The sequence below is a fragment of the Dryas octopetala genome, chromosome 1 (assembly GCF_963921425.1).
Source record: "Dryas octopetala chromosome 1, drDryOcto1.1, whole genome shotgun sequence".
Taxonomy (NCBI): domain Eukaryota; kingdom Viridiplantae; phylum Streptophyta; class Magnoliopsida; order Rosales; family Rosaceae; genus Dryas; species Dryas octopetala.
In genome coordinates, this window is record NC_141366.1 from 16,752,906 (window position 1) to 16,780,360 (window position 27,455).

The 27,455-nt window shown below is 36.1% G+C and overlaps 4 protein-coding genes and 1 pseudogene across 6 annotated transcripts; all 5 read right to left on the reverse strand.

Moving 5' to 3' along the window:
• Window positions 1-229: 229 nt before the first annotated feature.
• Window positions 230-790, reverse strand: LOC147298590 (uncharacterized). Its single transcript, XM_086254979.1, has one exon. It carries the CDS (start codon window positions 788-790, stop codon window positions 230-232), a length of 561 nt encoding a protein of 186 aa, XP_086111105.1.
• A 2,817-nt stretch (window positions 791-3,607) lies between these two features.
• LOC147298591 (COBRA-like protein 10) lies at window positions 3,608-5,663 on the reverse strand. Its single transcript, XM_086255086.1, has 2 exons — window positions 5,129-5,663; window positions 3,608-5,010 (listed from the first exon to the last, which is right to left on the reverse strand). Exons 1-2 carry the CDS (start codon window positions 5,661-5,663, stop codon window positions 3,608-3,610), a joined length of 1,938 nt encoding a protein of 645 aa, XP_086111212.1.
• A 3,109-nt stretch (window positions 5,664-8,772) lies between these two features.
• LOC147298592 (uncharacterized) lies at window positions 8,773-11,719 on the reverse strand. Of its 2 annotated transcripts, none has more exons than XM_086228764.1 (5): window positions 11,222-11,719; window positions 10,852-11,020; window positions 10,644-10,744; window positions 10,383-10,488; window positions 8,773-9,382 (listed from the first exon to the last, which is right to left on the reverse strand). In XM_086228764.1, the coding sequence occupies exons 1-5, from the start codon at window positions 11,327-11,329 to the stop codon at window positions 9,183-9,185; spliced, it is 684 nt and encodes a 227-aa protein (XP_086084890.1). In that variant the 5' UTR covers window positions 11,330-11,719; the 3' UTR covers window positions 8,773-9,182. The 2 variants fall into 2 exon arrangements, with proteins under 2 accessions (XP_086084890.1, XP_086084891.1); XM_086228765.1 differs by having other exon boundaries at window positions 10,852-11,002; window positions 11,222-11,718.
• A 6,503-nt stretch (window positions 11,720-18,222) lies between these two features.
• LOC147298593 (pectinesterase-like) lies at window positions 18,223-20,041 on the reverse strand (annotated as a pseudogene). Its single transcript, XR_015121040.1, has 2 exons — window positions 19,069-20,041; window positions 18,223-18,905 (listed from the first exon to the last, which is right to left on the reverse strand). The product of XR_015121040.1 is annotated as a pectinesterase-like (transcript).
• Window positions 20,042-23,860: 3,819 nt separating this feature from the next.
• On the reverse strand, window positions 23,861-25,249 carry NTL (NTF2-like protein). Its single transcript, XM_086228949.1, has 2 exons — window positions 24,845-25,249; window positions 23,861-24,701 (listed from the first exon to the last, which is right to left on the reverse strand). The coding sequence occupies exons 1-2, from the start codon at window positions 25,145-25,147 to the stop codon at window positions 24,627-24,629; spliced, it is 378 nt and encodes a 125-aa protein (XP_086085075.1). The 5' UTR covers window positions 25,148-25,249; the 3' UTR covers window positions 23,861-24,626.
• Window positions 25,250-27,455: the final 2,206 nt, after the last annotated feature.

Below are 27,455 nucleotides of genomic sequence, written 5' to 3' on the forward strand. Positions count from 1 at the left end.
GTTGATTTTTATTACAAAATGTGTTTTCGAATGATAATTGACAACATAACAGATTATATTATTTGAGAAGATTTTAAAAAAGTTTATATATAATGTGAGTTTGTATGTCATACACTCATAGGGTTACTTTTCTAACTCTTAAATTTAACAAATTTATTTTAAATTTCAAACTAGTGTTTAGATTTGTGAACTATTAAACAACTCTTCATATCAGATATGAACATGAATTCTATAAGCTCACCCTTGATTTGCAAATGGAATCAACGCTCTCGTATTTGACAATGATAGAGATGTTACAATCACTATAACTGGTTGCTTTCATCTTAAAGATCTTCAACAAGTTTACCTTCCCATGCAAGATGGTGTGTGAAGTAAAATTCAGTACCCCAACAAAAAGTAAGTCACTTCGAAAGTTCGAATCAGTTGCCAACTTGTCTGCCAAAATATCCAGCGAAGTGCTGATGTTATGCTTCCGACGAGCCGGAATTGTGTCATCTCCAATCGGAGCTTCCGCGATAACATTCCCGCGATAAATGACATGAGATGTACTCTTCTCATACTTAAACCCTCCATAGTTAGGATTGCTCACTGTGACCACAATTCCTAATGACACATTAAGCCTTATCGCTGGAAATAACACCACTTCAAAGCTTTCTATGCTAACTGGCTTGGCCACAATATTGGGTTCCTTAGGTTTTAAGATTGTAACGAATAGAACCACTAGAACCACTAAAGTGATGATGAAGAAAATGCCAGTGACCGTAGCACAGATTTTTAAGCCTTTTCGCATGATGAAAGGTATTTGGGAATTTCTTATTTGGTTTGGATGGATGAACGAGTTGCAATTAATTTAGCAAAATGGAAAGGTCTAACATGAGATTTTTTATTGCAAATCTTTGTTGCACATAGTCACAATAGTGTTATATACAAGGTGGTTGTGATTTAAACAAGGAAAGGGTACTATTATTTTATTTGGGTTGTGTCGATCTTTAATTTTATTGATTGAAGACAAAATGGAGGAGTGTGTTACAATGAGTTTAGAAGCAGACGGTTGTCGGCATCATTTCCATTATTGTTTATCTGGATACAGATACAATCGAGGCTAATTTTTATGTTTATTTTTTATTTACCTTTTTTCATTGACGTGTATACAGATAATTAAATACCTTAGGCCATAAATAACAAGACTCGGGTCGGACTAAGCTGTGGAGCCTAGGCCCAAGTTTAATTAACTCACCTTTTTGGTCTGATTCATTTGAAAAGTGATGTGCATCATATGACAGTAGAGAGTCTGACCCACCCTTAGATGGGCCGGCCGTTTAGAGATTGCAATAAACCTCCTTTCAATCTCCCTAATTCTTGTGAAGGATTAGACAAAATGATTACAACTAGGGATGTAAACTAGGGATACACCCAATAATTTTTCCTAAAATAGACCGGGCTGAGCTGGTCCAAGCTCAAAAATTTGAACTTGGATCGGGTCAAGCTAATCCCGTCGGACTTTTGAAATATTTAGAATTCGACCGGTTCGAGTCTAAGAGGGGAGGGGAGGGCTTAAAGCCCAAATACCCTTTCATCAAGCTTATTAAACTTGTTGTTAATTAATGCAAAGTTAGTACCTCTTTAAAATGAACTCAAAGTTAGTAGCCTGATCTAGGGTTAGTACCCTCTTTTCGACTCAATGTTAATAGCTGGTAGGCTTGTTGGGATTTAATAGCACTACTAAACCAATGATTAGTCAATAAATGCGCCCAGGAAATGGCCGGATGAAGCTTTGAAGCCTAGGCCAAAGTTACTTACCTTTCTTCTTGGGTTTTTTTTTTTTTTTTTGGGAAAATTTTTAACTAAAAGACTTTAACTATACCTCATGTCTTTATTCAGGACATGAATTTCACTTTGTGTCAACTGAGGACTGAAACTTTCATTTTATGTCAATTAAGGACTCTGCTTTTTTCGGTTTTTATCTCAACTTAGGTCTGACATCTTCACCAAATTCAAAAAAATTATGCATCTTCTCTTTACAACCATATAAAAATCACCCAAATCGAACATCTATAACTCCAGATAATCGGCCATAAACTAGAGTACCAGAAACTATCCAATTTTTCAGATATTTTTCCAGAGGTCCGATTAGATAGTTTCGGGTACCCTACTTTAGGGCCGATTATCTGGAGTTGTAGATGTTCAATTTGAGTGATTTTTATATGGTTGTAAAGAGGAGATGCATAGCTTTAAACCCAGTATAATTTTGTTGAAGTTGGTAGAAGTTTGATGGGTCCAATGTCGGGCCAAAGTTGAGATAAAAACTAAAAAAAAAAAAAAAATAGTCCATTAACACAAAATGAAAGTTTTAGTTCTCATTTGACACAAAGTGAAATTCATATCCTGGATAGAGATATGAGGTATAGTTGGAGTCCTTTAACTAAAAATTTTTTTTTTTTTTTGCTAATTTACTTTTCATTTATTAGTCATTTGAGAAGTGGTGCGCAACATATAACGGTAAGGGAGGCTGACCTACCCTTATATGTAGGGTTGGCATCCGGTTTGGTTCAAGTTTAGCGTCAAACTGCAAACCAAACTAATATACCATTTAGTCTATAACGGATCGATTTGGTTCAGCTTGACAAACCAATCCAAACACCACTTAAAGGTTAGTTTGGTTCGGTTTGGGCCTGAGCGCAATTTTTATTCCCATTTAAACAATTTAGCCCAATCCAAATTCCTAAAGCCAAAACGCTTTGTGTACTTAAAAGCCCACTTTATTCACTTCAAATTATACTAATACCCATACAAATTTAACTTGAAATAACTTCAGTGGCCAAAAAAAAAAAAAAACTTGAAACATCCAAATTCACAATCTCAATCTGCTGCATGTACATATCTTTAACTTCACTTAGAAATGTATTTATATGCCATGAATCATGATATATAAGCTTGTTACAGACCAAAGTGATCAAGCAAGAGATTAATTACTATAGTCCAAGATGAGGACGACAAGGAGGAAACGCAGGGCTGCAGACATATTAGCCATCTTGACACTAATACATACGTAAAAAATGTGGTAATTACTAATTACTTGTAATTGTGAAATCTTAATTTTCGTATATTGGGCGGTATTGTGCACACCCCTACTTATATTTAGTACTTGAATATAAGGTGGTCACCACTGCATTGTAAAACAATGGACTTGTTTTAAGAAGTGCCAGGCATAAATTAATACTTGAATGTTCTCCTTGCATAGGCTTGGCAAACCATGACAAATTTTTTTCTCTCTCTATGTATCTCTTGTTATATATGAGAATAACTTACATATTCTCGTGATAGAGACATGTGGTATCATGGTATCACACTTAGAGAGAAAAAGAGAGAGAGAGAGAGAGAGAGAGAGAGAGAGAGAGAGATATCTGAAATGGATATAGTGAGGAATTAAGTTAAAGAATTGTCGGTTGGTTAAAAAATGGACAAAGGATGTTGGTACAGAGTTCTAGTGTTTTACTACTACTACTATAAAATTTGATTAGTACTCTAGGTTTCTGCATCTAATTTAATTGTGTCCTAGCTAAGGCATAAATGAAGATCAATAAGATAATGCAAATCCTAAGATTAATTACATAACAAAAGTCACAACAGCAAGGAAAATTACAACTACAAAATTTACATGTTGCTGGTTTCCATATGAACTTGGAATTTGAGTAGGAAGTGAACATTCTTCCCCATTGAAAAAGACCTTTGTAGGATACCCATCTCCTTTACCTACTTGTATGCCCGGTGTATCCTTCTTTTTGAAAGAAATGACAGATTGTTGCTTTCCAGGTACCCTGGGATCTTTTTCCGGGTTCGTTCCATTTGTCTCCGCCACCAAAAAATTCAGGCCCTTTAAGCCTTGGAAGAAGAGGATGTTTTTGAGGTTAGGAACTTTGACTTTGGTCCCGTTGAAAGAGTAGGCATTTTCGTAACCTGGAGCAGCTTTCTTCATTTGGATAGCAGTAAACCAATCTTCAAAATTCATTTGGCCCCAATTGAACAATGTCATTCTAGCTGTCCAGCCATCCTTGTAGTCCGCTAAGAGATGCCAATTTATACTAACCGCGCAATTGTCACCACATGGCAATGGCTTTGGTACATGATGGTGCTTTATTTTTGCCCAAGCCAAGGCCTTCTCTGTCCTATTTTTAAAGGGGACAAGAAGGGTTTCTGGAGGGAGAAGAATGGCAGGGGCTTTAGGGTTGCATTTTGATGTGTCCTTACAACCACATGCACATGTATTGCAGGGTATGACAGACTCATTGTGGTAGGAAGAGAATGAAACACAGCACCTAGTTTTCCTATGTGTTGGCCTTGTGATGTTGCAAACTATTTGCCAACTTGCAATGGCCAAGCTTGTAGCCTGAAGGCCACTCGGGTCCGGAAATTGAGTAGGATCCACTCTTATAGGTTGCCCACATTTGTATTCCGGATTAAGTACCCCATCAACCTTCCATCTTTCCGGAGGATGAAGAGCCGTTCGATTCAAATCAGGAGGCAGTTTGAACACCTGCATTTGAAAAGCAGACGTGGTTCTGGTTGGATCCATTATAGGAGGCAAAATGCTACCATTTCTGCAACAGTTAGGTATCTTCCCAACTTGAGTATCGTTTGCTTTCTCTCGCGGAAGGTCCCCAATGATCGGGTTTTTTTCACAGTTCATAACTTTGGAAAAATCCATCTGTAGGTAGTATTGTCCAGCAGGACCATAAATGCAATTCAAATACTCTATTTGATGTGTATATGCTCCTTTCATGTTGTATATGAATTCTCCTCTCATCCATTGCCAGGTCAAGTTCCAATGGTCCAGACGCCCCAAAGGGCTATTGTTCTCCATTGTCACCTGAGCAAGGTAATTGTTCTCATAGGCTTGAATAACATCATATGAGATTGTGAGATCACCCTTTTGGCGAGGCATGAACTTGATTTTTGTAACCTTGGCCTTAAATTTTAGATTCCTAACGCAACAAACTTCCATTGACGTATCTGTTTAAGGAAAAGAAAACTCAAAAATTAGAATGAAGATAGGATTAGAATATATATATATATATTAAGAGTTCGATGTGTTTCAATGCATGTAATAAAAAAACTAATAAATGCTCACTACGAAAGGCAGGCGTGGGGCACTTCCAGCCATCATTAGCAAGGCGTATAGTTTTAGGCATCGGGGTCCCGGGGGGCTTCACCCCAAACTGAGTGCCCATGATTTGAATTTTAGCTTGAATTTGAGTGAAATCTCCAGCTGTGCTAATAGAGGTTTTCAAATCCGCCCCTCCGGCGCTAGAGAAGTAAGTCCCATTGCCAACCTCGGCGGGGAAATCTTCACTAGTGCCCATTAAAACTGCTCCACCAGCACCAACTAGAATCTCTTTGTGTTGAAACCCTACGAAAATCTTCCACGCTTTGAGTTCGTATGTGCCGGTGTTTACTATGGTTGCAGTGGCATTGAAGGCCCATGCTTGTTTCTGTGCATTCTTCAGGAAAGGGTATATTTTTCTCCGGGAAAGGAAGATGTAGCTTAGGAAGATGCCATCACAATCATCTTGCGCTGGGGGTGGTGCGGCTGGTTTATCATCACCATCTCCATAATCTTGAGCTCTAGTTAAAGAAAATTGATCAAAAGCAAACAAGGTAAACATTAGTGTTAGAACCCTCCAAGAAGCCCTTTTCATGACTTTTGTTCAGAATTATTGAGAAGATCTTAGGGTGATATGATATGTGATCATGTGACATGGGTCTGACAGCTAGCTAGCTAGGATCGATGTATGTGATTGAAATGGTTAATTTCTAAATTCTAATTTACATAGCTCTCTCTAATGGAGGATTTGAGAGATGAAAGTTGGTATGGTTGCTAAATTGTTTCATTTGTGGTGTGATGGTAGACAGACGACTAGAGAGGGAGTAATTGAGAAATGAGTGCCGAAGGAGAAACGCAAAATTGAGATTGGATGAGACTGATGAATTTGTGGAGAATAAGTCGTATGAAACCTCCTCCTCTAAGTGAGTGCTGTATTTGGCAAGTCAATAGTTAACGGTCATTTGAACTTTGTAGTTCTCTAAATATTTGAATGGCGGTAATACCCCCATATTTTTTGTTTCTTGTCATATTTTCATGGTTTCAACTTTCAACCTTTTAAGAAACAAATGGACACTTGTAGTTCTAAAGATTGAGATTGAGATTGAGAGTAGTTACTCTTACATTGAACTTTGCCTCTTCCTTTAGCTTTTTTTTTTGTATAAAATTGAATATAAGAGTGGTGTTATTTCCACCCATTTAATTACATGTTGATCCTCTTATAAAATTACTAATAAGTGTACACTCTTAAATAAATAAATAAAAACCTAGTGATCGACTTAGCAACTTCACCGGTTCACCTGATGGCTATGGCAGTATTTACAGAAAACTCTTACAGCAAAGGCTGCAAAGCCCTGCACAACTTCCCGCAGTCATAGTCTTCAATATCATTAATGGATGTTCTTAATTATCATGCATAAATTTTACTTCGATTATATAAAAAGTTTATGCATATATTAGAAAGTCTTAGATATTATAAATTCTTCAATAGATTTAAATAATCCATCAAACCAATATAATTGCAGATCCCCATCCCCACCACTGCCATAGAAGTTCTCTTCCTATTCTTTTTTTTTTTTTTTTTTGGGCTTAAGATTGGTGGAAGACGATGGTGAAAGAAAAAGAAAGGGCGATTTGAAATTAATGAAGGGTGATCGAAATGAGTGGATTAAAATTTATTTTAAAATTTTGTGGGGATGAGAAAATAAGATAAGTAGGTGGAAATAGTGTCACTCTTGAATATGATTGACTACGTTTATATCTTTATATCTGAATAATGTGAGATTCAGTGAACACTTTTAGGTGTGAGGTTTTATCTACAAAAATCTCAATGTTATTAATAGTGGATTCTCAACTTATATATATTTTATTAATCGTTAGGTCACTTTTATTGCCTCCACATGCATGCCATACAACTCCAATATGACTTTGAATGTTGGAACATTGCGGACATAAGTGAGTGTTCGGATGGTTGACGCAGCTCAAACGCTAAATCATATCTCGCGTTGATCCCACATTAGAGAAAAATTATGTTGTTTATGACACTTTTTGTTTTTTGTATTAAAATACTTTCATTAATCAAATCCCAAAGGAAGGCCCAACAACAGGAAATTCCACTACAAACAAACAGACAAAGACAACAAAACACCCACAAAGCACTTCTACTGTTCGCCTACAACATATATATGAACCATTAGGACTTAGGACAGGCAAGAAGATAAATAGCCTTAACAAGCACAAGAGAGGTTGGGGTATTATCAGGATCCAATTCTCCATGCACAACCTCTGTTTGACTAGCAAAGTAGCGCAATCAGCATTCCATACTTAATACTCCCATTCAAATGTATTTATGCTTCTGAACTTTCTTTTCATTCCTTAATCCCCCTTCAAATTTTGATTCATAGAACTAGTATGACATTCCGTTGCAATAAGAAATTAACAACATTAATTTATATATCGTTGTCACAAATAGTTTCTTGTCGTTTTCACATCATCCTTGTCTTTAATTAATCATCTCTTTCAAGAGTATTCGACATTTTTTTTCTTGATAATCATAAATTTCATATTAACTCTATATATTTTTCAATTATGAGATGCCACAAACATGAAACATCACAAATCATTGTGATAATGTGAACTATTGATTGGGTGATTGTACCATAAAGTCAATTTGAACCCTTATATATTGTTATAAGTGTTTACTATGAAATTTAAAATGAAGGATAAGTAAAATGAAGGATAAGTAAGGGATAACACATTTAAGGGTTTGTAACTAGGAGTGGGCGTCGGTTGTTTAGGGTCGGGTTAAGGCCCAAACTGCCAACTGAGCCGAATGATCTAGTTCGAAAACTGCTAACCCAAACTGCCCGAGATGTAAACAACTCAGTTCGGATTGTGACATTATTGGTTCGGCTTAGTTCGTTGGGCAAGTCGGTTTGAGCCGACAACGATCGATGATGAGAAGAGAAATCAACTCTGATGGCAGCAACAACGAAGTTCGATAGTGGCTGAAGTGAAGAGGAAGAGGAAAGGAGCAAGAAGAAGAAGAACAATATTGAAGATGAGAGAATATGAGGAGTCGAGAAAGAAGAAGAAGATAAAAGAGGGTGGAGAAGATGGTGAGGGCATTGGGGATTTGTTTTTTTTTTTTAGTGTTTTACTGAATGGAATTAAGAATAATGGCAGTTAATTTTTTAGTTTTGCAATAAAAAGCATTAAAAAAATAAAAATGGTTACTTTTAAAGATATAAAAAATAATACAAAAAAGTATATATATTATTTAAATATTAATCGGGCGGGCCAATACCCAAACCCCGACCCTTATAAAATCGGGTTGGGCGGGTTGATGTAAACGGTTTGTTTTGTTTGCTATGCACCCAACCTGAGGGCTTCGGGTTGGGCGGGTTGATGCCCACCCCTATTTGTAACAATTATATACAAACTTTCTATTCCAAAGCCCACTATCTTGCTATCCAAAACAAAAACGGGCCCCAACTAGTTTATCCACTGGGGAAACTATATTCTTGATGGGCTGTATGTGCCTATTTTATTTTAATGTATTGGGTTTAGTTTATCCAATTCATAATTCATTCTGCTTTGGTGGCGGCTATTATGAGTTTATGACCACCCAAACATTTTTTTTTTTTCCTTTGATCTGAACTGACCATTCATAGTTAGTAAAAATGAACATCTTGTATTTTTGTTGAAGTTCAAAATCTGAATCACAAAGCCATATATCCGCCAGCACAACTAAATTCTTCACCTCTCTACACGTTTATTACATTTATCTGAAAAAAAAAAAAAATCAAGGGTCTTCCTAAACTGGTTTCACCCTTTGGACAATGATGAATGATCATCCACTTTTGAAATTCACATCCTCTGTTTCTGAGTTTCTCCCACCACCTAATTTCGAATCATGCTTTTCTAAGTTTACATAAGCTATGTCCAAATTTTTGAATCTTCATTTTTGGCCTTGTGAACATTGCAGCAGACTAAGCAAATATGGGCATCCAGAATCTTTGCTATGCACATTGACAGTTTTGATCTTAAACTTGACCAGTTTCTTCATAATCTTGCACTCTTTCTATATTAGCAAGTTTTGTGTTGCCTCCATTTGGTTGTATGCAGCCTTTGACGTCTTCGATGGTCGCGAGGATCTTGCTGTGGAAGACGGAGTTTTGACCTTTTTCCGCTTTGGTTTCTTGGAAACATTAGGAAGTTCAGTAGGAGGAAGGTCTGAGAACAAGTCGGGTGCGGGTTGGTGTGCCATGGATTGCTCAAAATCTGTCACAAAAGATCAAAGAAAGATAAACAAAAACAGAGAGATAGAAACTGTCACTAAAAGTTATTAAGCCAAAGTTTCTGTGAATAGTATTATGATATGAATGCATTATTTGCATTGCTTTCAATTTAAGACAATTGATACAATGATCCCAATCATAATGTTCAAGAAACCATTAAAATGTCTTAAGACTCTTAACCATCAATTAAAAAATAGCTAAAATAATGAAAACAAAATCAAAATTTGTGGTATAAATTAGTAAAGTAGTGGTATAAATTTGTGGACCAGCAAGAATTAGGTAGCTAGCGTATGTAAAAGGGCCACGAGCTATCATGTTCCTCTAGGTGGGAAAGTGTTGATGTCTCGTGACAGAAGAGCCAAAATCCTCCAGTTGGGGCAAAGAATCTTGAAAGCTTTTTCACACCTTATAAATCTCTATTACCAATAAACTGAAACAGACACATTAATATCTACACTCTTCCTAAAACTATTTAGCCCGTGACGAAACTCTGCAGCCCACAATTGTCTGATTAGAGTGGTACTACTGCACAAATGCACATGATACAAGGCACACATAGTTTAATAATGTACAACAAATTTTCAAGCATTCCAATCATTCATACGACACTCAGGTCCCAGCCTTCAGTTGTGCATTATTTTTGCATAGTAGTATCTTCTAGCCTAAAACTATACATAGTTATACATACATTGTTAAATCAGACCCCAAAAACTTATGCTGTAAAAAGTGGGCTAACAATGTGTATCAAGTTTACATCACTCTCAGCCTCCCTCACATGCAACCCGGTGGAGAGGCAGACAGACGGAGGGAGACACACAAACATGTAGATACAGCTCTATGCAAACAATAAAGAATTGGGGATATGATTGGAGGTTCGAACACAGGACCTCCGGCTCTTTTATACCGTGTTAGATAACTATAAGGCCTAATAACTTATGTTGTGAAAGAATGAATCAACAATGTATATCAAGCTTAAAACATACCTTGAGAGGACCACGCTGAATGAGCCATAGGATCGGAAGAATCCATTCGTTGGTGGTTAACACGCGATGCCGTTGAGAAATCGGGTTTGTTTTTGAATTCGTTCATCTGCATGATTACCCACATTTCCATAACCCCATCAAATCAATGACCAAACAATTAAGAAAAAGAATTGGAACCACACGATTTTGTTGGTACATATGTATAATTAAACAAGGGAGAGAAGAAGAGTTTGTAGGTGGGTGGTAGAGCCATATACGTACCCAACTGGGGGCGCTGTCGGCAGATGGGCCGTCCCACCCAATGTGTGCTACATGTTTCACATCTGTCGGGTACCCGATTTCCATTTCACGCTCCTTCACAACTGCAACAACAACAACACCCATTTGACATGTTAATTAATTTCTCCAAAATCATCAAAACCCACACTAATTAATTAAACAACACCCAAGAGATTGATAGAGAGATTACCAAATATGTTAGAGATGTATTTGAAAATCTTGGTTGCCATGGTGGAAACTACAAGCAGCCCAATGCAACAGAGCCTCTTTAGGTAATGACACAACAGCAGGGAAGCAAACTCCAGAATAAAGAGGAAGAGGAGAGATATTGGATCTTTTGCCTGCACCCAGAAAGAAAACTATTTTCAAATGAGAAAAAAGGGTAAGAATAGTATCAAATAAGGCTCATTGCATATTTGCATGTGATTTAGGAACTTTGTTCCCTGTGTATGAAGATTGGTATCAATTTAACATTTATGGAAAATATACTTAAGATTCTGACAATTCTACAAATTAACACTAGAATGGATTTATGGATCATTAATGTAATATCTATATACCTTGAGAGGATGATTAGGATGGTACAAAGAGCAAGAGGTAGATAATTGTTTAAAAGCAAATAAGCAACTTCTTCTCCTCCACAACCACCCAAGGTAGCCAAGCTCCATGGTCCATCTTTCTACAACCACGTACTTGATAAATGGATTTCAAAACATGCAAATTAGAGCTCTTGTTAATTGGAATCTGCTGGAGCTCTTGATATATATATGCACCAACAAAACCAGAAACTATTGATGATTGAAGCCAAACATGACTCCACTGAAAACAATAAAAGTAGAAAGAAGGGAAAAGAAATAATGTAATGGGATTTGAGAGACTTGTAATGGGTACGTAGGAGCCAATGTGGGTGCAGAGAGAAAGAAAGAAAGGCAGAGAGAGGGAGAGAGAGAGAGAGAGAGAAAGGGGGCTAAGAGGAAAAGGGAAGGGAGGTGAGGGTGAGCACAACAATATTGAAACCCTCAAAAACGAAGGGTGAGTATGAAAGAGAAGAGAGTGGAACACAACAAATTGGAATGTGTTATTTGGTTAGAGGTTCATATTGTTATGCATGTCATCCATCTCTATTCTCTAGATAATTGGCTTCTTTTGTTGTTGAGCGAGTAAAGCGCGGGTCTTGGGTCTTTCCCCAAATAATCCAAGATATATATTCAATTGCGAGCAAAAATCTGAGAGACACACACACAGAAGCTCTATTTTTTTTGGTTTAGTGTGTCTGACTAGACTCACTTTCAAAGCACTCTGGTTATATATTATGCTTTACAAATTCCCACCTTGGACTTAATTATGTGCTTAGTCTTGTTTTAAGCCTAATTGCTTTCCTTTTATTATGTTAAATTATATGTGGATGGTGCATATATTAGCATCGGTACTATACGTGTTAAAAATAAATAAGATTTAGAGTGGAATCAGATTTGAATAAATGAGAAACTATTACCTATCACTTGGTATACAAAATTTTGTAAAGAAGTCTTGTGAATCTAACATTTCTCTTCTTTCATTAATCCAATTTTGTAATGGCATATATCACAAAATTAAGTGTTGCTATCGAGCTTTTTTTTGTTTTTTTTTTTCTTTCTTGACAAATTAATCACATGCCCGCTGGATATATGTCTTAGAATATGTGTCCAAAGCCTAAGCCAACAATATAGTAATGGTAACACGTACAGTATCATTTTTTGTACGAGAGAAATGAATTCAATATATAGAGTTACCCTGAGAGCAACAGGTTAACACATTACCCAAATTGAATCCTTCCAAGTTCCCACTATATAATATTGATGGGAAAACATTGTTTAATAGAATTTTCTATCCATCTTTTATTAATTTCTCAGCCAGCTGGGGCAGCTGGTATGAGCTAGCTCTCATTTTGCTTGTGATTAAAGAATTCGTTGCACTAATAACAATTCAAGAAAATTGTTTTTTATAAAATCACGCTTTTCTCTCTCTCTCTCTCTCATGGATAATTCATAATTGTATCTTATGTTATTGAATTTCTAATTGATAAAAAAGAAAACCCTTTCTAGAATTATTTTCTATATATTTTTCTAGAATCATATTTTTGATGAATTATTTTATTATTCTCAACCACTTTGTGGCGTATCTTCTTGCAATCATGTTTGCTGTTCCTTGGAAATCTCCCGAAATGGCTTAGCTGTTTTTATATAACATGTAGAGGTTTAATTTGTTGATGGTAAGCACGTTTTATTTTGGCTTTTCTTAATTGGAATGAGAATTATGCTACACAATCCAATATGGGGAATGTGCTAGCTGCTCACCTAGCTTAGAGACAATATATTGTAGGGGTTTTCAATTTTATTAGTAAAGGAGATCTTAACGTTATCCTCACGGATGCTTTTTATTTGGATTGCGTATTTAAGTACATTATTAAACATTGCTGATTGGTTGACACTTAAATTGGATGAATAGACAATTAATTGAATATGATGAAAGTCAATACTGATTGGTTGACACTAGCTGCAATTAAAATGTCTAAATTAAGAAAATTAATTGACTATTTACTGAGCGCTTAACGTTGGCTTGTAATTAAGCAGGGTATTAAAGTAATTAATCTATGAAGGAAATTAAGTTAGGTGAGTAAGGTCCTCTCAAACGCGCTCTCAAGTCCTCAAGTTAGTAGGGCACCACATGAATGGGTAGCAACAAAAAAAAATGTCAGAAGAAAATTCCACAACAAAACAACTTAGTTATTGAAACAAAAAAGAAACATAAAAATTTCTATAATACGAACAGGTATTACATACAAATATATCTTGAACTAATTTTGATGGATTCACTTTTTTATATTAAAGTATAAATTTGTAAACTGTTAGTTCTGTTTATTCACAAACCGTAGATGCATCATGCATGTGCTGTCAGAGAAAAAAAAAACTTATTTATTAAAACAAAGCAGAAACGGATAGAAACCCAAGTCATTTCATGGTCCCAAAAGATCACAATCCTTCAATATAAGTCACCCCACTAGACTTTAACCATGACCCACCTTGTATGAGGCTAGCAACAGTGAAATTTTGGGCCACTGCTGGTCTTGTAATGACATGGTAACCAGCCCAATTCACTCTCTTGCTAGTACCAGCACCAGGTCCACTATTTGCATACTCTTCATAATAGTATAGTATAATACAGTGTTTTCAATCCAAAGTTCCCACTCCATATAGACCACCCAGTTGGGTCAATGTGGTCACCAATATTGGACTGCATTCAATGGGTCCGTACGTCCTTGGGTCGTGACCATGTTTTGTTTTCCACTTACACAGTACCATGTAGGAGTCTCTGTAGAATTGCCTATTGGAGTGGGCGTAGAGGGTGTCTTGGTAAGCATCGATACGGTACTGGTTTATCACAGATTTCGGATCATGGGCTTGGTCACAGATTCGGGTTTGGGTTTGGGTTAAGGGAGGATTGGACTCATTGGAGGAGGTGGTTTTGACTTTTGAGCATCACATGCATGGATGCCAACTAGTGTGGTTGAGCCTATAATGGTAGCTAAGGAAAGAATTAAAAGACAGAGAGGTTTGCGGTGAGAAGTAGTGGTTTTGGGAGTTGCTAGCAGAGGCTGTTGGATTGCCATTAATTCTAGAGCTAATTAAGATCTCTCTTGCTTTGTTAATTTCTCTTGTCCCATAGTCCTTAAATAGACCACTTGAGAGCAGGCCAAAAATAAAAAATTGACCACTTGATCTCAAAGTTATTAGCATAGTATCTTTATTTCGCTTTTTGTATGAATCTAATTTAGAATCTTAAGAGTGACTGATATATTTTAGGTGGCTAGAGTCTAGAGTGGAACAATGTGTTTTACACGTATGACAACGCTTGGATCAGGCTCAGGATATTTAAATGTTCCATCAAAAAGTTCATATATAAAAGAAAATGATCTATTAACGATCAAAATTTAGGGACTTTTTAAGAATTTTAGAAAAAAAAAAACTTCAAGGGATATCTCGAGTTTTCCTTAAGTAGTGCTTCTAGGTTCAAGCACAACTTGACATGATTCAAGCACTTCTTCATAAAGCTCCAAACAATTGAGCACAACTCAAAACAGCTTTGAGTATTATCCGAAATTACAACTTTATAAAATTCTTAAAAAGTTGGCTATTATATATATTTTTTTTAAAGGTTTTTTTGCATAAATACCATCCAGAGTAGGAGGCATGTGCGAAAACACCATCCAGACTAAAATATTTTCCTTTTTGCATCCAATCTTTCAATATAGAGCAAATGTGCCACTTCCGTTCAATTCCGTCCATAACCTTGTCAAATACAGTCACATGACTATCATGTGCAGGGGCTATTGTGTCATTTCATCTGGTAAATGACTCACCCCTTTTGCCTCAAGCTAGCAATTAGGACCCTCTCACCATCTGACATTTCTTCATCTTTCCATTGGAAAAAATCACAGCCCAAATCACTCTACAAAATCAAAAAGAAAAAAAATGAGAAAATCATTTCGAATACCCAAAGTTCACATCAATATAAAGATAAACAAACTAACAGCCCAATTCTTGCAACTGAAAAATCTCTTCCCCCAATTCTCTTCAGTCCTCGCAGTCTTCGTTGAAGCGAGATTTTCGCAGTGACACAATGGCCTTCTTCGATTCCCAGTGCTCTGTGTCCCCCCAGATGCGGATGATGATTCCATCATTTTCTGGTGGGCAAGCTTCTGGATTGAATGAGTTATGGTATTTTCTGGTCAATGTGCAATTTTTGCTTAAATAGATATGAGTTTTAGGGTTTTTTATGGAGGGAATCTCATCTTGGGTTCATTGGTTTGGCGCCAATATTGGCTATGATGGTTGAGGTAGAGGAGGTGATTCATTTATCAGATGAAATCACTCAATAGCCCTTTCACATGATAGTCACGTGACTATATATGACGCGGTTATGGACGGAATTGAACAGAAGTACTGACACATTTGCTCCATTTTGAAAGATTGGATGGCAAATGAGAAATTTTTTTAGTCTGAATGGTGTTTTCGCAAAGCCTCAGATGGTATTTATGCAAAAAAACTTTTTTTAAAATGAAACGAAGAACTTATTAGCATTAAGAAACTCTACAAAGATCCTCTAGGAGTCTAGCTTCTTGGGCTCAAATTTTGTTTAATTTTTAATTTCTCCAATGTATTCTAGCATTTGTTGGAGAAACCAAAAAAGTATGAATAGAGGGTCTCCATAGGAAAACATCAGGGTGGTATTTTTATGACATAATGGCGATCTATCACTTTCAGACTTTAGTGGATATTTATTAAAGCTTAATTAATAGCTTTTCCGTAAATAACCATAGAGGGAAATTATGGTTGAACCTTTTTAGAAGAGAAATGGTAGTAGTGTTCTTTTTTGTGCTTTCTCTTTTTTTTTTTCTGACTATTTTGCATAGTAGTCTCATGATTGAAACTGTTTATTTTTTATATTATATTTTAAAAATTATTTTTGTAAAAAATTAAACAAATGGAAAATCATTTAGTCATATAATTATTATAAAATAATAAGACGGTTTTGATAATAATTAAATTCACTGCCTATTATCTAATAACAATAAAATCAGTAAACAATTTTCAATTAAGTTTTTTACTAAGATGATTTTAAAATAGTGATCTACCAAAACAAACGATTCGATCTATTCATAAGACTACAATGCAGAATAAACAAGAAAATAGAAAAGACACAAAGAAAAAAGCAACTAGTATTCCTCTAACATAATGGACAACCCAGCTGTGGTAAATAATGGCATTCTACATTTAGTAGTAGTAGAGGAGTCCCCATTCACCATTTCCAAACATATATATATATATATAATTCTAAAAGGAGAAAATATGACACTATTCGTACCCGTTTTTACTTTTATCCCATTCTTTTTAATAAACCTTTCAGTAAAATATTGAACTGCTCAAAATTGGCGGCTGCCATTGCCCATTGGCAGCCCTCATATGCCTAATATGGTTTCGGCTGAGCCCATAGCTTTGGTCGCAAGTAGGGGTGGGCATTAAGACCGAAAATACTGCAATCATACCGTTCCATGTCATTCCGTATCATTTGATCTCATTCCGTTTTTCTGTTTTCAAACCCTATACCGATCCCGTACCGTATCGATCTTAAACGGGATGAGATCGGTCCTAAATATTCAATACCGAAATGGTCTCGTCCCGTACGGATTAATTAAAATTTAATTAAAAATTTATTTATTTCATTTAATGGGCCCAAATAACACTAAGCCCAATCCATTTTTCAACTTGTTTTCATTTTTTAACTTGTTTTTAGAGCCCAATAAATAACACTAAGCCCAATTCTTACCAAGTAACACCATTGCCAGACAGTTGAATTGGACAAGCAAATAGGGAACATATGAGATAGGCTTTTGAACTCTTCTGTTTTCATAATCTTTGCTACTTATTTGGACACTCATTTATTCACAACTAATCAATGCATGTCCAGTATTCTGTGCAGCTGTACACTGCAAAGCAGTCAACCAGTCAATTGAATTTATTTTTTTTTTGGTCTGGGATCGAGATGGTACTGAACTCATACCGAACCAGTTTGGTAGGAGACGAGATGGTACCATAATCCCAAAACCCCCATCTCATCCCGTACCGATCACAAACTCAAATCATGAGATGAGGTAAGTCTCGTACCCCTCCATCCTGTTCCCACCCCTAGTCGTGAGACCCGCGACATTTTGACAAAAGAATCGTTTATCACTTATGGCTTAGAATTTACCACCCTGACCAAAAAAAAAGAGTTTACGAAAACTAAGTTTTGGGAAAAGTCCAAAATATGGGAGCTAAATCCTAAACCTTAAGCTCTAAACAATAATTCTACACTCTGAAATATTTAATCCTTTCTAAGCCCTAAACCACTTAAATTATACTAAATCATATACTAATAAACTCCAATAAACCCTTACGAGCCTTATAAAAATTAAAAGAAATTAAAAAATAAAATTGTAAATGTCTCGGGAGGTGGAAGATAAATATAAAAAAAAGTTAGGGATTATGAAAGAGTTTGACTCCCACTTCGAGATTTCCAATAAAAAACAAGAAATATAATAACACTATCAGAGAGAATATAATTTAAAGTTTAATATTAATATAATATTTTTTGTTTGATCAAAATCAACTATTGTCCATGAACTTTGAACTCAAGATCTCCTCCTTTATGTTATCCACTAAATCAAATAATCATTGACTAATGTAGTATAACATGTGAAATTGTTACATAAATAAAGTAAGAAAATTAAAGAGTGATGTCTACCTTGCCAAGTACCAACTCAATGTTATCTAGCGGTATATTGACTTATTTATTAAGGACTCTTTTTTAATCTTCGGAAAATGAAATTTAAACTTGAAATCTCTTCAGCTATTAAAAAGAGAAATATTATTAACTAACAGTCAGTTGATTATTTATTTATTAAAAACTTTAAGGGAAACAACAACTTATTTATTAAAACAAAACATAAAGATATAAAAACTAAAGTCATGTCAGGGTCACAAAGATCACAAGCCTTCAGTAAAAGTCACCCCACTAGACTTTAACCATGACCCACCTTGTATGAGGCTAGCAACAGTGAAGTTTTGGGCCTCTAATGGGCTTGTAATAACATGGTAACCAGCCCATTTCACTCTCTTGCTAGTACCAGCACCAGGTCCACTATTTGCATACTCTCCATAATACAGTGTTTTCAATGCAAAGTCCCCACTCCATATAGACCACCCAGCTAGGTCAATGTGGTCACCAATGTTGGACTGCATTACAACAGTCCTAGAGTACTCCTTCCATGGACGACCCAAGTAAGTATGGACCGTCCCTTTCACGGGTTCTAAGTCGGAGCTTGCAATTATGTAACATTTTTGGAACTTTGGAACGGGTCCATACGTCCTTGGGCCGTGACCATGTTTTGTTGTCCAGTCATGGGCTTTCGCGCTACGAGTTTACAGTTTTGGAACACAACAGCTGCATTTCCAAATATGAAGTCCACAGTCCCTGTTATGTAGGAGTCTCTATAGAATTGCCTATTGGAGTGGGCATAGAGAGTGTCTTGGTAAGCGTCGATACGACACCGGTTTATCACGGATTGATCGGCCCCAACACGGAGAGCAACTGCTTGGTGCTTTTCTGGCCCAGCTGTGTTTTGAAACCACATGTCTTGGGCCATAAATCCATCACCAACAGCAACTGCATGGTAACATACTAGAATTAGCCTTCAATAAAACTATTTGAACTATATTGGTATATCATATTTTGGACGAATTCAGATCTTCTACTCATCTTCTTGGTGCTATACATATTTTGAGGCTACAACATATATAGTATAGAGCTAGGTAATTAAGATCATTACCTACAGTGGCAGAGTTGAAAGTGGTTGACCCATCAACAACATTGAGGCTACCAGTAATTATTGTGGTATCCATGCCATCTCCAACAAGCATCAAATTCTTCTTCTTCTTCCCAACCTCCACATTTTCCTTATAGGTACCCTTTTTCACATAAATAACGTACCTGGTTTTGCTATTATTTGGGGCTGCTGCCACTGCTTCTTTCACAGTCTTGTACTTCCCACTCCCATCCTTTGCCACCACAACATTGGCCTTAATTTCATTTGCCAAACCCTGCAAAAGCCTTCGGTCCCTGCTTGTGACCCATGTTGGAAACTCTTCATTAACAACCGGCTCATCGATCGTCACTCTTCCTAATTTTGATGGAACAACTGCAACCAGCATGGCTAGGAAGGCTCTTGACCGTGATATCAAGCCCTTGAGCCTAGGCTCCATCATGGTCCGACCTGAATGTCCTTCTAGTCCATCCAAGCAAGTGACATGGTTAGTGAGTACACTACTAAGCCATGTATGCACATCTTCAAGGAAATAATATTGGACCGTCAAATTTTGGAGAGCCACTATAGAATCCATGACTCTGTCTATGGACAAGTCCATTAGCTCCACACAATCGACCATAGCCGCCCGATCAACAGGGCTGTTGATCCGAAGGCTAGCATCTTTGGCCACCTCAAGAGCTTTTTGTATGTGTGGTGTGGATTTTTCCAGGACCCTTAGTAGTAGATCAGCATCGTTGATTGGCATGGTTGTGTCCCGGGCTATTTCGGAGAGCATAGATAAGCATGAATCCGGGTCATGGGCTTGGTCACAGATTGGATTGGACTCATTGAAGGAGGTGGTTTTAGGCATCACATGAATGACAACCAGTGTTGTTGAGCATATAATAGCAGCTAAGGAGAGACTTAATAGATAGAGAGTTTTGCAGTGAGCTGAAGTAGTTTTGGGAGCTTCTAGCAGAGGCAGTTGGATTGCCATTAGTTCTAGCTTAGCAGCTAATTAAGCTTTGAGCTCTGCTCTTGCTTGTTTCTCTTGTCCTACAGTCCTTAAATAGACCTCTTTCTTTGACCACAACATGTACTAGAAAATGAAATTAAGATAATGTATTTTAATTGAAGTGTTTGTCATTATTGTCATAAACCCCAATTTATTAGCAGACGCAGAATCTTTGTTTTGATTTTTGTGTATGATTACCATCATTAACATTGCCTGGCATGGCATTTTACATGTTGACAATGTTTGGATAAGGCTTAGGAAAGCATTTTACTGGTGATGTTTCATGTGATAAATCATAATGACGGTACCTTTCACTTTGAGAAAGCTTCTTTCTGTAATAGCCATCATGGGTGTCGATGAAAAAGAGAAACAATTGTTCAGCACTTGTAGAAAGTAATGTGGAAACCCGGCAGTGGATTAAAAGTTGCATTCTCTAATCCTCTACACTAGTGGAGTAGTTGTGATCTCAACCTTTTTAATATATAAAACTTTTATGGGTAATTCTTGTATTCACATCTGGTCTGGAAGAGATTTTATACGAAAATTCTTTAGGTTAATTATACATAAGAAATTTGTCTAAACGAAATCCCACACATGAATCCCTTATATATGAAAAGCTTCTTATATAAAATTGGCATAAAAGATTGTTGTACAAATCCAGTCCGGATCTAGTGCGAATGACCGGGATATGAATGTGAGAATTCTTGAAACTTTTAGTAATTAGTTTTTTCTTTTTCTTTTTTTGTAAATTTCTTAAGAGGATCAAACATGGTGGCTGCCATGGGTTAAGATATTTTAAACTTAAAATATTTTAAAATAGGATCAAACTTTTAAAATATCTTAGAAAATTTGAACTACTTAAACATGGTGGCTGCCATGGGTTAAGAATTAATTATGATGATCAAAGACTAGAATATGGCACATCTTTATCTTCCTTTTTTATGAACTGGTTAACAAATATCCATATAACATTATCTATAACAAGCCTTAACAGGTTTCTACAGAACTGGCTAATCTTCTAAACCAATGGTTAATTTACTTTTTTTTCCCATAGAATAATGGAAGGGAGACCACATTTTGGTACCATATTTGATTACCAACTCGATTATATGGCAATTGATGTTCAATTGAGAAGAGATTTGAATCAAGTTTTAAATGAAACTAAAACCAAAGTAAATATCACAAATTAAAACAATATTTTGAAGAATATATTTACATACATATAATCAAAATGTATCACAAAATCCACAATTTTTCAAGCCAATATTGATCCCCATTCTACTTCAACATTCAACTACTTGTAGTGCTTCAAATAATTAATTACATGAAGTAGTGATAACCCCAAGTTCCTCTCTTTTCTTGTCCTTCTCTATCATCAACACTAATAACATATATGAGAACTAAAATGTTATATATACACTCATATCTATATTAGAACTCCCAAACAAGTACGTATCATGGAAAATAAGAACCAAATCCATGAATTCCTTATGAATATATCTTGCTATCTGAATTTGACAATTTCGAGTCCAATGATCGCAATTGGCTTTTCAGAAGTCTGTTTTCTCAAGCAAACGATCATACTCAAGGGTTATTTTCCTAAATCATGAGTTTCAAATCAAATTTTAAACCATAGTCTAACCTCGATCGCAAATGAAGACATTCAGATTTTGAGGATTTCAAACCCGATATCCCACTCATTAGTCACCAAATACCACTTGTTGGTATTTAGTTCTGTCCACATAGTTTTGCAAAATTTTGAAGAAAATGTATACATACATATAATCAAAATGTATCACAATTTGTCAAGATAATATTGATCCGCATTTTACCTCAACTGCTTAACACTCAAGAACTAAACACATGAAGTAGTGATAATCCTATTTCCTCTATTTTCTTTTCCTTTTCTTTTCTATACCCTCAACACTAACAACACATATGAGAACTAAAATGTAATAAATGCACCCACATATCTCAGTACTCCCAAACATCTGCGTACCATGAACAATAAGAACCCAAAAAAAACTCAAAAGGGTGTGAATGAATTCCTTATGAGTTTTTCTTGCTACCTGAATTTGGCAATTAACAGTCCAATACAGTGTTCTGCTTTCTCTGTGTCTCAAGTTCAGCTTCCAGGAATTTGAGTCTTGTGGTCTCTTTTTCTCCATGCCAAGTTCAGATTCTAGTCTTTTGAGTCTTGTGTGCAATACAGTGTTCTGCTTTTTCTCTGCCTCTAAGTTCAGCTTCCAGGAATTTGACTCTTGTGGTCTGCTTTCTCCATGCACCCAAGGGATTGACTGTTGCATCATTTCAAACTTTGTATTGAAGCATTTGGTGTATTTCGCCGAAGTTAAGATTTTCCAAGTAGATGAGTAAACATTTCCATTGAACTCAGTGATTAAAGCCCTTCCACTTTACTCTATTTGTTATGCATAAAAAAAGTGTTGGACATACAATTTGCACTAGTGTGCCCATGTTTGTAATATTTTCGATACAAGTCATTAATTGTGTGACCGAGACTGTTACAAAACTAGAGCAGGAATGTCAATTTGTTCCTAAAATTGCAAAGCCTATGCATATTGTTTATCATGGTAGTGCCTAATTTGACTATTTAATGGACAAAAATTATGGAAAAGTCACCAAGTTAAAGAAAAGGGTTTCTGAAACCACCTACCTTCTGAAACCGAGCCTCTTCAAGAGCTCCTCCAGTATTACTAGTATTACACTATTGCTTTTCTAGATCATTAATTCTAGACTTAGAACTTCCTTCCTATCCTATTTTAGTATTGCTAGTATTACACTACTGCTTTTCATATTTTTATATTTTGTGATTTGGGAAATTTTGGGATTGCTTGCTCTTTACAACGTTGGTATTCATATATCCACAAACGTACACAGACTTATTACATACATACATACATGATATGAATATGAGAACATTAATTTCATTCATGATTGTGTAACTTGCACTTGTTGATGATTGTGCTTGCCTATTTTTTATTCCTATATCTCATAACGGTTTAATGCCTTCTATAAGAATGATCCATCAATCTTATTAATCTTAATCTTAATTATTGGTTTTTCAAACCCATTCCCGGTCAATAATTAAACCAAAATGTCCATTGTCAGGAATCCTAGTCTATTTGGACTTGGGTGGGGTTCAAAAGAACCTTGGAGTCATGCCATTGATTGATTGGATGGATATATATAAGAGGAAATTACAGATTTGGTCCATTTATTTTATACCTAGTTCAATTTTGGTCCATAATCTTTTTTAAGTTCTGTTTTGGTCCACTAATTATTTCATTTGTTCAGTAAAGGTCCAGATTTGTGACTTTAAATCCTTTGGGTTGTGTTTTCTTCAATTATAATTGAACTATAAGTTATATTTCATCATTTCTTAGTCATAAAAACAAATTTGGAGTATTATAATCTAAAAGAATTGATATTGGGTGAAGTTTGAAAAATTGGCAGTTTCGGGTACCCTACTTTGGGGTCAATTATCTTGAGTTTTAGAATTCCAATTTGAATGATTTTTATATGGTTGTAAAGAAGAAATACATAGCTTTAAAACAAGTATATGTTCGCTGAATTTGGGTGAGATTTGATAGGATAAAAAGCATGCCAAATTTGAGAAAACAAATATGGACCTTTACTGAACAAGTGGAACATTTAGTGGACCAAAACAGAACTTAAAAAAGATTGTGGACCAAAATTGAACTAGGTATAAAATAACTGGACTAAATCTGTAATTTCCTCTATATATAATGTGGTTGATAAATTTTTTGTTGTGTTGAATCTTCTTCTGGGTTTTGTGGCTCTTTAATCCTTGAAAATTGTTTGATTTTCGGTTGAGATCCCAATGTTGAGCTTAATTAAAATACGATTTCAAGTTGGTTATGATATGGATTAAATTCAAAGAAAAGGGATGAAATGAATTGGTTGTTTGAGTGGTCTGCTTGGAGTTTGGGATTCAAATTAAGGTTCTATTCCTTCTGATCCTGGTGAAGGATTTGGTATATTAACTGTTATCATAAGTTTTGGAGGTCGTGAAGACACCAGTCATTGAAAAGTGGTGTTTTGGCATTGATTGTCAACACTTGCCAATTAAAATTTAAAGGGTAGTATGTTTCACTGATGAAGCCTCCAACGCTAATAAAGAAGCACATGAAGTCTGTTTCAGCTTCATGTTTCCTGATTATGGTCATGTAGCCAATGGTTCTTCTAGTAAGCAATTAAGTATCTATTTGCTCATATATTGAAAATCTATACTCTACTATAATTTGTAGAAAAATCTTCCATAAAAATTTGCTGTGTCGTACATGTAAGGATGTTCACCTATGTTGGACACTTTTTTTGATGCTTAGAAATATAACAGTTATACAGGAAGCCATGGAAGTTGGAACATTACAAACAGATACAATGTTTGTAACCCACAGATACAATGTTTGTAACCCAAAAAAAATAAAACAGAGAGTTATAATATTTATTTTCTTAATCAAAGTCATCATAACAATATTTCATGCAGCAATAGGTTGCAAAATCCAGCAGTTAGAGTAAGAACAAATTAACCATAATTGAGACGAAATATGTCATTCTGCACAAAGAAACTTCCTTGTGGGGTGGGAATCAAGTGGAACATCTGCAACAAAATCACAACATTTCGAAGTCAATTAGTCCCTTTTTCTATTTTTCTTTAATGTAAAATTGTAAATGCAATCAAACATTAATTGGTAAGACATAATGTGAAAGTTGTGATCATCTGTACAAGGATAAATTAATAACCTGGCTGAATCTTAGGTGGTGCTCTTCCCCTGGTAATTGGAGGCTGCCACTGACAAAGACCACAATGCCACCAGTTGTGGATGATGACTGTGAATCAATGGTGCTGATTGCATGCTTGCATTGATCAAACGGCAACTGGTTAAGCTTCGAAGATATATCATCAACCCCGAATATCTTTTGGCCCTCGAAGCTCAACAAAGAGGAGGGTTGATAGAGGGAAGAGAGGGAAGCTCTATCACTGTCAAATAGATGGTAATAATGGTCCACAAATGCCCTCCCCACCATTTCCGCTTGTTCTTCCATTTCTTCTTTGTTGTTCTTCTTCTTCTCTTCTCTGCCTCTCCACACTCCAATTCTGGCTATGAATATAAGGAAGATGGATTTGCCTAAAAGGTGCACAACATGTGCACTAAGACACTTCAAAGGAAAAGATGACACAGATTTGTCAGCTTAATTAGCACTAGATGACTGTCGTGCCCTTGCGCAGGTTGCCTTCAAAAGGGATGCCTATGATGAACTCAAGGGTACTAGGGTAATTGGACACTATAAAATGGGGAATCAACTCTGCTTCATTTTTACGGTTAGTGGGTCTTTTGTTGTGCCGAAAGTAAGTGTGGAATATATACTTTTCTGAACGACCATTCTTTCCAACAGGGAAGCTTTACCATCTCCTCTGCATTCAAAGAGAGAATGGGCAAAGGGCAAAGGGCAACGGGCAAAGCCAAGCCCATTCAGTAAGGTTTTTAGGTCCACAGAAATTTACCTAATTAGAACTGAAGCAGCTATGGGTCGGCAGAATTGATGTGGCATATAATTGTCATATATACCAATTGTAGCGTCATATGTTACATTCCCTCTTGAAAGACAGGTCACATGGGAGCAATATTTATGTCTATAGGTTCCTTTCTTTTTTGTGCGTGTAATTTATATTTTACTTGTTTAAGCCAAATTTATTTGAAACCCTCTCTCTGTTGCTTTTACATTCAACTAGTTATGTTATAAGTTATAACAATTTAAAGCAAAAACAAAAAGAGAAAATAATTGCACGTTCTCGCCAATGCTCTCCCACACATTCAACTCATTACCATCAGCAGAGGAGAGCCTACAAAAGGTTGTAGAGGTTCTTGGATGCTCATACGCATTAGACGATCATTTTCAAGCGGTATATCACTATTTTTCCTTCAGTGATGCTTGAGAGACACATACATACACATAAAACAAACTATTCCCAATGCCAACCGCAAGTTACCCAAGGTACTGAACTACTTAAGCTTATCCAGGCCCAAACACTTGATGCAAACCCAAACATACACACACCAGGCAACTCTGGACTAAACAAAAGATTTTCAACACTCAATCAGAGTATCACTTCAGACCAACAAAAAAACAAATCAGAGTATGACTATTTCAATGTGCGTGATTAAAAACCAAAAGTCTATGGAACTGCTTGAGAACAATATGACCGGATTATGAATGTTGTATATTACAGAAGGCATTTTGCGTTCTGTCTGCACAACAACATGCTTGGCTAAACACAATGCAGATTCAGTTTCCTAAAGGAGATAATGCTTGGGTAAGCAGGAGACCTCCAGCTTAGCAACAGAACAGGACCTGACCAGAATGGCCACAACAAGTTGCTCTAATGAGTAATGAAGATTCTATATAGAGTCCAGATTTCACTATATTGGCTGCAATGCTGTCAAGATAGACACAGAACCTTAAGGAGCTCGGGGTTAAATTAGGAAACACATAGGCCCTGGCCAATTAAGATACGTTTCCTAGCTTCAGATGATACTCTAACCTCTCAAGCCAAGAGTTTCCCTCCTCAAATTGTCTTACATTCAGCACAAAACAACTCCTTCTCTGGTGCCTTGTCATTTAACAACAAACCTGTCCTTCAGGTTAAGTAAAGGTTCTATCCTATAACTCCTATAACAGCAATTATCTCCAATGACCATATATTGTTAGACAAATACCACTATTTTCTATCATGATTCATGATGGCTAGTCATTAGCTAGATGGGGTTGGTGGTTCATGCACATCAGAATGTGAGTAGTCCACCAAATACCAAACAATAAGTTTAAGCAACCTCGGACCAAAAAAAAAAAGTTTAAGCAACCAGTATGAGTACACAGATGCTTGACAAAATGAACAGCTAGCTAATAAATCAATCCATGTAGCAAAAAGCCAATCACATGCGGACAGGAAGTCTAAGACATCTGCTACTTGCAACCATATATCTATTCTAGGTCAGGAATATGAATCACATGATGCTCATGGTAAAGATTATAAGAATCGAGACATATGACTACAATGATATATTGACATCAAGCACAGCAATCCCAGCAACATGATTCATTGAGTTTTTGCATTCATATAATTGGTCTTTTTTTTAATGAAATAAATGGCATTGATTCTTCTCCACAAGCCCTATCCCAAGGATAACCAACTTTTTAAACATTTTCACAAACATAGGGCATGTGGTTGACATTTTAATACATATACAACAAAAGCAAAATCAAATTACGTCCAACTAGTTAAGTTATAACCAGGGGACTCATAAATCCAAGTAAATCCAAACGCATTTAGGAAGAAAGAGCAGAATGCAAT

What these genes read in the sequence shown, in the direction of transcription:
- LOC147298592 (XM_086228764.1), bottom strand. Translation starts at nt 11,329, where the DNA reads ATGGAGCTTGGCTACCTTGGGTGGTTGTGGAGGAGAAGAAGTTGCTTA. An exon ending in ATACATCTCTAACATATTTG is followed by an intron (nt 10,745 to 10,851) that starts GTAATCTCTCTA and finishes TTGTTGTTGCAG; the next exon opens with TTGTGAAGGAGCGTGAAATG. An exon ending in CCGACAGCGCCCCCAGTTGG is followed by an intron (nt 10,489 to 10,643) that starts GTACGTATATGG and finishes GTAATCATGCAG; the next exon opens with ATGAACGAATTCAAAAACAA.
- LOC147298590 (XM_086254979.1), bottom strand. Translation starts at nt 790, where the DNA reads ATGCGAAAAGGCTTAAAAATCTGTGCTACGGTCACTGGCATTTTCTTC.
- LOC147298591 (XM_086255086.1), bottom strand. Translation starts at nt 5,663, where the DNA reads ATGTTTACCTTGTTTGCTTTTGATCAATTTTCTTTAACTAGAGCTCAA. An exon ending in CCCCACGCCTGCCTTTCGTA is followed by an intron (nt 5,011 to 5,128) that starts GTGAGCATTTAT and finishes TTCCTTAAACAG; the next exon opens with ATACGTCAATGGAAGTTTGT.
- NTL (XM_086228949.1), bottom strand. Translation starts at nt 25,147, where the DNA reads ATGGAAGAACAAGCGGAAATGGTGGGGAGGGCATTTGTGGACCATTAT. An exon ending in ACCACCTAAGATTCAGCCAG is followed by an intron (nt 24,702 to 24,844) that starts GTTATTAATTTA and finishes ATTTTGTTGCAG; the next exon opens with ATGTTCCACTTGATTCCCAC.